The sequence below is a fragment of the Pseudoliparis swirei genome, chromosome 9, assembly GCF_029220125.1.
Source record: "Pseudoliparis swirei isolate HS2019 ecotype Mariana Trench chromosome 9, NWPU_hadal_v1, whole genome shotgun sequence".
Classification (NCBI taxonomy): Eukaryota; Metazoa; Chordata; class Actinopteri; order Perciformes; family Liparidae; genus Pseudoliparis; species Pseudoliparis swirei.
In genome coordinates this window covers 17,102,446-17,114,749 of record NC_079396.1, presented here as the reverse complement: position 1 = coordinate 17,114,749, position 12,304 = coordinate 17,102,446, and the positions used below count along the sequence as shown (strand labels likewise).

Sequence of the window (12,304 nt, the reverse complement as noted above, 5' to 3'; positions counted from 1 at the left end):
CACACACAGAGACACACACACTTACACGTACACACAGTTATTTAGACGCCTCTTCAGCTGCTCATCCTTTACATTGTGATAGACGTCCGTTGCAGCTGCAATGATACATTGTACCGGGGGAAGCACGAGTTGATACAGTTGCGTTGATCTGCAGTCATTAGGGATCAAAGTGAGCGCGGGGCCGCTCGGTGGACACCGTCACCCGCCGACCGACTGGAAGAGCGGAGCAACACGTTAACGTTACACCAAAATGGCAACCCTCTGTGTCACAGATGAATCCGGTAAGGGCTGACGCATGTGTCCGGCCTTTTGATTAACTGAAACAAAACCCACTTCGTTAAATAAAGCAACTACAATCACGTCTTTATGTCTATTTATGGCTTTTTTAAAGCACCGGCATGCTTTACGGTGTTTTTCATTCGGACGTATGATAGCTGAGACGGTTAGCTAGGGAGCTAGCGCACTTCATCAGCTAACGTTAGTTGCTGATATAAATACTATAATACAACGTTATATATAATCTTCTGCGAAGAACACGTTTAATGTGTCACTCAGTAATATTTAGAGATACAATCTGCCGCATTATCTTGTGTATCATAATTGACACACGAGCTAGCTAACCTGAGCTACTGCTGCTGTAATGGTCAGTGGCCAATGAGTTTATGTTGCGATAAAAGTAACGTTAACTTATATATAAATATCACGACGAAGATCACGATGTGTCATTTACACAGAAACAGTATGAACGCAACTTTTTTAGTAGTGTGAGAAAACAATTCTATACATATCATTTGAGGTAATTTGGAGAGAGAACACAAGTATACATGTTTTTATATCATACGTTCGATATTCATCAATAGAGAAACATTGAATGTTTTATGTAATTTATTAAAGCAGGATAATCCCATTGATATTAAAGATCTCCTGCACAAGGGGGCAATGCTGAAGATGGCAGTGTACAACACATACACATTTCACTTAAAAGATAACAGATTTAATACAAACTATACCATTGTATCAGTCAAATAATCTTCTTTGTCATGATAACAGTGAAAAGCTAGCCCCCAGCTGACAGGATGAATTGATGGTCTGCTGGTTTAAAATATTCTGTTCTATTCATGCAAATATATCATCACTCTCAAAAACTTATTCCCAGAGACTGGGTTGGGAACTTTAGCATGAATTCCATAGTCTTATATCTTAACATTTATATCTGCAGTACACCGTTGAGTCACATGAGGTAGCCTGAATGTTTGTCTTTATAACTGTATTCTACTCATAGCATTTAAAGGCTACTGTACATTCTGTTTGTTTTATCCATGAGAGGCAATCAAAAAACTGAAAGCCTGTTAAATGCATTTATTCAGTTTCATTTATGATGTATCTAAATAACGTATGTCGCCGAGATGGCTGATTGATCTTTTCAAGATGATGTGGAAATTGCTGAAGAGATTGTCAAGAATGTTCATTAACCCAAAATGTGCTCTTCTCACAATTTATAGATGAGGCCTTTTCTGAATTCGGTAATGATGGTTTTTCATTAAAAAAAGAGAATTTCCAGAAAAAAAGGTTTGGGAAACACTTTTCTAAAACGTTGTACCTGTTTCTCTTCAGGGAAATACATTTCTGCTACTCAGCGACCTGATGGAACATGGAGGAAGCCGAGGCGGGTGAAGGATGGTTATACTCCACAGGAAGAAGTGCCAGTGTAAGTGTAGCTCTTCCTTCCCTACAAGTGTACATACATTTAGGTCATAATCTTATTGTTAAAGTAGCAACAAACATGAAGGCTCTGATCGGAGGTGGGTAGTAACAAGATATATTTACATTTTTTGAGTAAATTGTACTTGTCAGAGTAGTGATAATGCAGCATACTTTACTCTTACTTGAGAAGTTATTTGATGCCTACTTTTACCTCTACATAAGTACTTGTTTGTATAAGGTACTGTTACTTTTACTTGAGTCGTAGTAGTTTCTGTCTACCTCAATCACGGACCCTAATAGACGTTGAATGTGTGGCTATTAGTAAGAAATGGAAAAGTGTGAAGACATTTTTAATCCGTTCAACTAATTTTTTAAAGCTTGTTTCTTGTCGTTACAGCTATGAAAACAAATTTGTGAAGTTTTTCAAGAGCAAATCCGACCTGCCACCTGGGATGAATCTGTCTGAGGGGGCTCCGACAAAGCAGCAGCAAGAGATTCTCTGCGGGGACAACGAGGCGGCTGGTCTCTCAAAGGCTGCCAAACGCAACATGAAACGTAAAGAAAAACGAAAACATCAACCGCACGAGGATGTGGACTCGGTGAGCAACGACATCGAGAATATGTCTATTTCACAGAGCGACAAGTCTTCAAACAAGACGGCGGTGGCGGTTTCTGTCTCGTCTCCCAATGATTACTCGGCAGAAGCAGACGAAAAGGCCAAGAAGATAAAAAACCTGAAAAAGAAGCTGCGGCAAGTTGAAGAATTGCAGCAGAAAATGGACTCGGGGGAAATAACAGAGCCAACAAAGGATCAGTTGGAAAAGCTGCTTCGGGTTCAGGCCTTACAGGATGAGTTACAGCAGCTTGAGCGTGATTCTTGAAGCAATAAAGGAAAGCAGAAGAGTCGGACGGACTAAACATACAGACTGCATACTGAAAGACAGGGAAGGGACCGTTGCAGCTTTGTGGTCATGGCTTCCATTAAACATTATTCTACCTATTTGATATTCATCATGAACTCTGGAAGTGAACACAGTCCCAGCGCCTTTCAAGCCGAGAATGACAGGAAGTCCTCGTAGTAGGCACCACATCTTCAATACTGATGAGCCTGTTTTCTAATTTCATATCTCCATAACAATATCACTCCTGCTCATACATTTAATAATATCTTTTCAAGACTTCATTGTAAATAGCTTTGTGCGTTTCTGTTCTTTTCCATTTTTTTACCTTTCATCAGGTATTACTGATGCATTATCTTGTGTGAGAGAACATAGTTTATTGACTTGTCAAAAAAAATGTTTTTGTCTGATTGGATGGCCTCTTGTCGTGGCACTAATGGTAATCCACTCTACACAGTCATCACATTACAACTACATGCTGCGTTGAATGTTTATCTCTTATTGTTTTTAGTGGTGGAGTGAACAACTCTTATTTTGGAAGGCAGGATGTAAAACAAATCTTTATTTTGGTGTCAGTGATACACTTAAAGGATAATTCTGGTAATATTGTTTATTTTTTCTATTGTCAACAAATCCCATAAGATGAGTTAATTAATTAATTGATCCTACCAAAAGTATTGTCTCTGTAGCCAAAGCCTGGTGGAGTTTATTCCTCTGTGCCATAGAGCTCCATTGTTAATTCTTAAAAATGCAATAAAATACATCAATGAGCCACACTGTTGCACTTGGTGGCATGTTTCTTTATTACGATGTACATGGACACTGTAGTTACTTTATGTTCATCCCACATATACCACGCACTTCCCTAAATACCGGAGGAACTGTGTTTATTTATTTTCCTTATAGAGCTGCAACCATGAAGGACATAATGTCAAGATTTATGTGGAATATTACTAATAAAGCTGTATTTCTGGTACGTCCATCACATTAATTAATGTCGTCGGAAAATAATTTACAAAGTATTGCAGCTTAATTAAATAGCCTCCATGGAACTGGGTTTTCTGCGTAAGACATGTGTCTTCAGTGGTCAGTACGTGTGGACGGTGTTCCCCTCTGGTAAAACACTCCCGTCCTGATCTCTGCGCTGTGGAAGGAGCTGCCAGGGAGTCTAAAAGCAGCTGTTCAGTCTCAGCGAACTGGCAAATTCTATTTTCTGAAAGATAGATTCATTTCTTTGCTGAAATAACAAATAACATTTTAAAATGACAGTGTTGAAAGAATAATTTACTTGTCTCCCGATGTTCTCATCGAGGAAAAAGAATGGAGAAACTCGGTTTCAAACTTAACATCCCTTCTAATATTGACTCAGCCTTTTACTTCAATAAAGGCAAAAAAAGAGTACAAAACACAATAATTCCTTCAATCTTTTTTGAGACTTTTTGTTGCACCCAGCAACACTAATGGTGCAGTCACGTGGACAAACTGACATACAGGACTGTCTCAGAAAATTAGAATATTGTGATGAAGTTCTTTATTTTCTGTAATTAAAATCAAGAAATATTGCAAGCCTTTTATTCTGATTTATTGCTGATTATGGTAAGAAAACTCAAATATCCTATCTCTAAATATTAGAATATCATGAAATATTAAACAAATCACTTGAATTGTCTAATTAACTCAAAACACCTGCAAGGCAAGGCTCCCAGGACTGGCGCCTAAACCATCACCACAGAGCAGTGGAGGAGGCCTACCACCCTCTCACACCGGATGCAGTGGGACGACTGAGCCACCAGAGGCCGACAGCGACTCAGCACAAACTTTGACCTATTTATTTGGACCCTGTATCTCTTGTGTGAGGAGTTTTTAATCCAGATCGGATTTATTTTGTATTTATTATAATATTTTAAAATAAGCTATTATTATACATGCAGTGTAAGAAGACACTAAGACTTGTGATTGGATGCTGTTATCCGCTTATTAGGCATCTACAGTATGCGATAGTCCTGAAATAATCCTGAATCTTTTACGACATAGTATTATACAGTCGTATGCAAAAGTTTAGGCACCCCTCTGAGGCTGCATGATAATTTACTCTGTCTTCACCAAAAAAAGATCACAGTTGTGTAATATTCATTTTCTAGTTAACACTGAGTGCTGGGGTGTTTTCCAGACAAAGATATTTAGTGTAGCAGTATTTAGTTGTGTGAAATTAAATCAAATGTGAAAAATAGGCTGTGCAAAAGTTTGGGCACCCTTATCATTTTGTTGATTTGAATACCTGTACCTACTAAATGCTGATTAACTGCAACACATAATTAGTCTGATTAACTCGTTAAGCCTTCAATTCCATAGAACGGTGCATCCAATCATTAGAAAAGGTATTTAAGGTAGCCAATTGCAAGTTGTGCTTCTCTTTGATTCTCCTCTGAACAGTGGCAAAATGGGGGCATCAAAACAGCTATCGAATGATCTAAAAACAAAGATTGTCCAGCAGTATGGTTTAGGGGAAGGCTACAAAAAGTTATCCCGGAGGTTTCAGCTATCAGTTTCCACTGTAAGGAATGTTATTAAGAAATGGAAGGCAACAGGCACAGTTCTTGTTTAGGCCAGAAGTGGCAGGCCAAGAAAAATATCGGAGAGGCAAAGGCGAAGAATGGTCAGAATGGTCAAGGACAACCCTCAGACCACCTCCAAAGACCTGCAAGGTCATCTTGCTGCAGATGGTGTCACTGTGCATTGCTCGACCATTCAGCGCACATTGCACAGAGAACAGCTGTATGGGAGAGTGATGCGGAAGAAGCCTTTCCTGCACACACGCCACAAACAGGCTCGCTTGAGGTATGCAAAACTACATTTGAACAAGCCAGGCTCATTTTGGAACAAAGTGCTGTGGACTGATGAGACAAAGCTAGAGCTATTTGGTCACAACAAGAGGCGTTACGCATGGAGGCTGAAGAACACAGCATTCCTAGAAAAACACTTGCTGCCCACAGTCAAATTTGGTGGGGGGGTCCATCATGCTGTGGGGCTGTGTGGCTAGTGCAGGTACTGGGAATCGAGTTAAAGTTGAGGGTCGCATGGATTCAACTCAGTACCAGCAAATTCTTGACAATAATGTTCTAGAATCTGTAACAAAGCTGAAGTTACGGCGGAGTTGTGTGTTCCAGCAGGACAACGACCCGAAACATCGCTTCAAATCCACTCAGGCATTTATGCAGAGGAACAACGACAATGTTCTGGACTGGCCATCCCAGTCGCCAGACTTGAATATAATTGAAAATCTATGGGGTGACTTGAAGCGGGCTGTCCACGCTAGGCACCCATCAAACCTTACTGAACTGGAGATGTATTGTAAGGAAGAATGGTCCAAAATACCTTCATTCAGAATTCAGACACTCACCAGAGGCTATAAGAAGCGTCTAGAGGCTGTTATTTTTGCAAAAGGAGGCTCTACTAAATATTAATGTGATTTTTCTGTTGGGGTGCCCAAATTTATGCACCTGTCTAATTCTCTTATGATGCATATGGCATATTTTCTGTTTATCAAATAAACCTTATTTCACTGCTAAAATATCACTGTGTCCATGAAGTATTATATATATGACAAAGAAGTTCCTGATCCAAATGCCCAACAATTTATAGATGAAAGTAATGGAGATTATCAGGGGTGCCCAAACTTTTGCATACGACTGTATCAACAAGCCTTTTTTCTCAGCAGACATGTTGACTGAGTGTTACTGATGATATTTATGATGGCTTTGTTCTGTACGAGTATCCCTGTCGTTTGACATGAGACATTATACTCCTAAAGTTTTCACATTCATCAAATCTTAAATTATTATCAATGCTTAAACACATTCATCTTAAATGCATCAACATATGTAAATCTGTCTTGTTTTACATATTTAACATAAGACTATCAGAGATTACATACAAGATGATAGTTTTATAAACAAAAAAATTAATAAGCTGATGTCGTGATTCACTACTGATTCGGCTTATTAATAATCAAACGTGAATATTTGGTTACAGGTTGGGTTTCATAACTAAAATATTGTAGTCTTTATGCCCTGCATTTATGTATTCTTATATTTAATTGAGTGCGGATTGTAGATAATTGCTAAGTGTTGTATTGTGGGAATAATATTGGTGGATGTGCTGAATTCTTTGCATATTTATTATGTTGTTCATATTAATTGCCTTTTTGACATCTGTCCAGGGACAATAGATGGAAATTAGCCATTTCAGCTACCTCTGGCTGATTCAGTTCTTTTTAAATAATGCAATCAAATAAAAATACTTGTTTCACCTCTGTCTGACTAATGTTAGCAAACTGGCTATTGTTGAGTAACTGCCATTATTGACTTCTTTACTTTTGCACAAGATTCTTTTGGATTGTTTGGCATTTACCATTATCCGGAAAAGGCTAGTTGCCACTTTTGGCCACAATGGCTGTTTTGTTTGTTGTTGTTTTGTTCCTTACATATTTTTGCTTTAACAGACATTTATTTAAATCAATATACCAAAATAGCTTGCAATCAACCTGTCCCTTTCCTTTTGAATAACTTGTGATTTACTAGTTATATATATAACTAGTTAATTGGCTGTTTGTCCAAACATTACACAATTTTCAGATGTAATTGAATTGCATACATACATCTGTTGTTTATAACTAATACTTTAACTTCAACATACAACACACTTGTATATGGAGTCATGGCACATAGTATTTGCAGAATAAAATATGTTTTATTCCATCCTGTGAAAGAAAACAGCTTAACTGTAAAACACAAATTGTCTGTGAGATAAAACTCTTCAAAGGAAGCGATGATCACGAGTCTGATAACTGTGCATGTTGTGTTGTCATCATTCTAGGGATGATCTGAGGATCTGAAATATCTCCATGCGCATGTTGATGATAATCTGAAGAAGCTGATCAAAGTGGATTCACACTGGCAGTTGAAACACGGTTGAATTGTTTCTGTATCAAGTGAAGTTTTCAATGAAATGTCTAATCATCAGCAACACGTAATGGGTTCATCAAATAGGTGCAGGTTACAAACATCTGATTGCTGTGTTCCTTCAAACTGTATAGACAGGTGAGGCAGCTGTCAGAGGCACCATTGAGCCCGTCTCAAAGACAAAGTCAATTAAAGTATGTGTGACGGTGCTGACGCTGCTGCTGGAGGAGCCCGTCTCCATCTGGCGCTCCTGAAGGCTCTGGAGATAACTCTGAAAGCCAGACAGGAGAACAACATGTTACATGATATTGTACTGACCAGCTACTGTTGTTTTACATGATGAGGCTTTTTCTTTTGCAATCAGAAGGAACTGAAAACATTTGACTTCATGCAAGAACATTTTTGTATTTCTCTTAATTGTTTTCATGAGGTGGGCTTGTACGAGTGTGCCACTTTGGATTCAGCAAATGCTCATAACATCAGATAACTGATGAATGCCACATTATAAATAACATGTGTTTATATTTATAAGCATAATTAACTCATTTGTCTCAAATTTAAGTCCTGCTTTCAAAGATCCAGAAAAGAGAAGTTTATAAACTTCAACAGTGTCCGCCGCAGATTAAGGTCCTGCTAAAGCCGAGGAAGGGGAAACAATGAAGAGTGCCGTTAATGCCATGTCACCTGAGGGTCGTACCATCACTGAAATAAAGAGAAAATGGTTCGATATGAAAAATGTCTCGCCCCAGCAAGGTGAATGATGACTGCAACGGGAGGCGGTCAAATCATTTGATTTGTTTTCAATTGCCAATTTAAATTGATGGTGATATTGTTAGGCTATATGAAGAAATATTTAATTATTTTAGCTTAGAATTCCAATTGCAGAGTCAAACTGGATAAAGTTAACAGAATTATAAAGTGTCAGTTTTATAACTTTTGAAATTGCTCCAAAGTAATGAAATATGCAATCCATTAGTGAAACATGTAGGCTGGGATAACAGCAGACTAATTGTACATGACTCCTACCACAGAAATAGGAGAAACTTGGTGAATGCAGCAAGCTTTCCTAAGTGACTCGTTTTAAGCCACCTATTGTGTGTGTGTGAAATTAGCATGAGGCCCATTGATTGTCAGGGCGAGAATTTGCCTCTTTGAAAAAGGTGAAAGCAGAACGATTCGTTTGACTCAGTCACTTACTGGCGCCAGGACGTCCCCAGCGTAGCGTTTCAGCGGTGGAGGCCTGCGCCGACGATGTGGTTGAGGTCTTCTCCTTGACTCTCTATATCTGTGCTTCTTAACATGTTTCTTGTGTTTTTTGTATGCAGCTGGGAAGCATCCAAAGAGAAGTATAAAGGTGAAGGAAATCATGACTATTACGAATGAGGTTTTGGGCTCATGTTAAACAAGAAAACTACCTTGAATGCATCAGTAAGTGCAGATTGAATTAAACTCACCTTCTGTGTGTGATACTCCTTTGGCAGTGAACCCCCACTGGACCAACACACCTATCGGACCCATAATAAGCCAGATTCCAGCTATCGCCCAGTTAAACCAGCAGAGTGGACGTGGGGCCACTTGGCAAAACATATCGTACACCTGATCTGGCAGCGTGAACGTCCCCACCAGGTAATCCACACACAGCATCACGGCGGTGGCTCCAAACACAGATGTGTAGATTATGGTGAACAGTTTCTGCCACAGGAGAGTGAAGAGAGCAGCGACGATGCTGGCAGCCAGCACCACAACGAGAGGCACCCACACTGGAGTAAGGCTGTGGAACTGTCCGATGACCACCAGGATGGCGAGGGAGAGCAGGCTCCCCAGCTGCAGCCCGCTGAGGAGGAGCCCCATTAGTAGTAGTATAGGGACATGTATGCGCGTGCACGCGCGTATACGTACGTGCACGCGCACAGCTTCACATGCACTCTCATGCACGCATAATTATGTCAATATTATGCATAATTAAAAAAAAAAAATAAATTAACATTAAAAATATTATTTAAAATATTAAATATTATCAAAAATTAAAATTTATAAAATAAAAGAATTCCCTGTAAACAGGAGCTCATGTTCGTACCATATAGACCTTTATAAAACCCTACACTGTGTCTTTATTAATACAAAGTGTTTATCGATGAGTAATGGACTGTAAAAGGGGGTGTTGGGTAGGATGTCACGCAAACACATGCACTAACTTTGGATGGCGTGTCATACGTGCATGCGCGGCACTGGGAGCGATACTGAAATGTGTATTGGGGTAGACGGCACAGGGAGCGATACTGAAATGTGTATTGGGGTAGGCGGCACTGGGATCGATACTGAAATGTGTAAATACATTGACACGTGTGTGGGGTAGGAGGGGAGGGGAGGGGAGGAGAGGTGGTGGGGAGGGGAGAGTGGGGAGGGGGGCGGCAGCGATGTATGTTAATGTGTGTATGGGTGTGTGTGTTGGGAGGGCTCATGCACGTGCTGCAGTTTGCAGGGGGGTGCTGTTTAGGGATGCCTTTATTTACACCGCTGAAATATCTAATAATAGTGTGCCTGCTCCTAGTTAAGTGATAAAAACATTGTATACCCGTATCTATTATTTTACACAATTGAGGGGAAAAAAAGGCCATAAACCTTGGTGTAGGAGGGGAGGGGTTATTAAATAAGTATACATAATAAAAGTGTTAAAAGGGGGGTATGCTATTTGAATGGGCTGTTGTTTTAGACTTTTATAAGTACTGTTCCTATCTTTTATTATAGATATATGACTGTTTTAAGAGATCCTGTGCCTTTATTATCGATATATGATTTGAGAGAATTAGTAGCAGTGTGGCCTAAAGTATGTTAATGTGTGTGTGGGTGTGTGTGTATGGGTGTGTGTGTGTGTTGGGAGGGCTCATGCACGTGCTGCAGTTTGCAGGGGGGTGCTGTTTAGGGATGCCTTTATTTACACCGCTGAAATATCTAATAATAGTGTGCCTGCTCCTAGTTAAGTGATAAAAACATTGTATACCCGTATCTATTATTTTACACAATTGAGGGGAAAAAAGGCCATAAACCTTGGTGTAGGAGGGGAGGGGTTATTAAATAAGTATACATAATAAAAGTGTTAAAAGGGGGTATGCTATTTGAATGGGCTGTTGTTTTAGACTTTTATAAGTACTGTTCCTATCTTTTATTATCGATATATGACTGTTTTAAGAGATCCTGTGCCTTTATTATCGATATATGATTTGAGAGAATTAGTAGCAGTGTGGCCTAAAGTATGTTAATGTGTGTGTGTGGGTGTGTGTGTATGGGTGTGTGTGTGTGTTGGGAGGGCTCATGCACGTGCTGCAGTTTGCAGGGGGGTGCTGTTTAGGGATGCCTTTATTTACACCGCTGAAATATCTAATAATAGTGTGTCTGCTCCTAGTTAAGTGATAAAAACCTTGTATACCCGTATCTATTATTTTACACAATTGAGGGGAAAAAAAAGGCCATAAACCTTGGTGTAGGAGGGGTTATTAAATAAGTATACATAATAAAAGTGTTAAAAGGGGGTATGCTATTTGAATGGGCTGTTGTTTTAGACTTTTATAAGTACTGTTCCTATCTTTTATTATCGATATATGACTGTTTTAAGAGATCCTGTGCCTTTATTATCGATATATGACTGATTTGAGAGAATTAGTAGCAGTGTGGCCTAAAGTATGTTAATGTGTGTGTGTGTGTGTGTATGGGTGTGTGTGTTGGGAGGGCTCATGCACGTGCTGCAGTTTGCAGGGGGGTGCTGTTTAGGGATGCCTTTATTTACACCGCTGAAATATCTAATAATAGGGGGCCTGCTCCTAGTTAAGTGATAAAAACATTGTATACCCGTATCTATTATTTTACACAATTGAGGGGAAAAAAGGCCATAAACCTTGGTGTAGGAGGGGAGGGGTTATTAAATAAGTATACATAATAAAAGTGTTAAAAGGGGTATGCTATTTGAATGGGCTGTTGTTTTAGACTTTTATAAGTCCTGTTCCTATCCTTTATTATCGATATATGACTGTTTTAAGAGATCCTGTGCCTTTATTATCGATATATGACTGATTTGAGAGAATTAGTAGCAGTGTGGCCTAAAGTATGTTAATGTGTGTGTGTGTGTGTGTGTGTGTGTGTATGGGTGTGTGTGTGTGTTGGGAGGGCTCATGCACGTGCTGCAGTTTGCAGGGGGGTGCTGTTTAGGGATGCCTTTATTTACACCGCTGAAATATCTAATAATAGTGTGCCTGCTCCTAGTTAAGTGATAAAAACCTTGTATACCCGTATCTATTATTTTACACAATTGAGGGGAAAAAAGGCCATAAACCTTGGTGTAGGAGGGGGTTATTAAATAAGTATACATAATAAAAGTGTTAAAAGGGGTATGCTATTTGAATGGGCTGTTGTTTTAGACTTTTATAAGTCCTGTTCCTATCCTTTATTATCGATATATGACTGTTTTAAGAGATCCTGTGCCTTTATTATCGATATATGACTGATTTGAGAGAATTAGTAGCAGGGTGGCCTAAAACTGGTGTAGGAGGAGGGTTATTAAATAAGTATATATAATAAAAGTGTTAAAAGGGGTATGCTATTTGAATGGGCTGTTGTTTTAGACTTTTATAAGTCCTGTTCCTGTCCTTTATTAGTGATATATGACTGTTTTAAGAGATCCTGTGCCTTTATTATCGATATATGACTGATTTTGAGAATTAGTAGCAGTGTGGCCTAAACTTGGAG

At 39.2% G+C, this 12,304-nt stretch overlaps 2 protein-coding genes across 2 annotated transcripts; one reads left to right on the top strand and one right to left on the bottom strand.

Moving 5' to 3' along the window:
- The first annotated feature begins 24 nt into the window (after nt 1-24).
- pym1 (PYM homolog 1, exon junction complex associated factor) lies at nt 25-3,384 on the top strand. Its single transcript, XM_056422158.1, has 4 exons — nt 25-281; nt 1,503-1,523; nt 1,615-1,708; nt 2,102-3,384. The coding sequence occupies exons 1-4, from the start codon at nt 251-253 to the stop codon at nt 2,583-2,585; spliced, it is 630 nt and encodes a 209-aa protein (XP_056278133.1). The 5' UTR covers nt 25-250; the 3' UTR covers nt 2,586-3,384.
- A 3,966-nt stretch (nt 3,385-7,350) lies between these two features.
- LOC130199558 (transmembrane protein 198-like) lies at nt 7,351-9,467 on the bottom strand. The gene is made up of 3 exons (XM_056423173.1): nt 9,019-9,467; nt 8,762-8,889; nt 7,351-7,835 (listed from the first exon to the last, which is right to left on the bottom strand). Exons 1-3 carry the CDS (start codon nt 9,413-9,415, stop codon nt 7,686-7,688), a joined length of 675 nt encoding a protein of 224 aa, XP_056279148.1. The 5' UTR covers nt 9,416-9,467; the 3' UTR covers nt 7,351-7,685.
- Between the last annotated feature and the right edge of the window lie 2,837 nt (nt 9,468-12,304).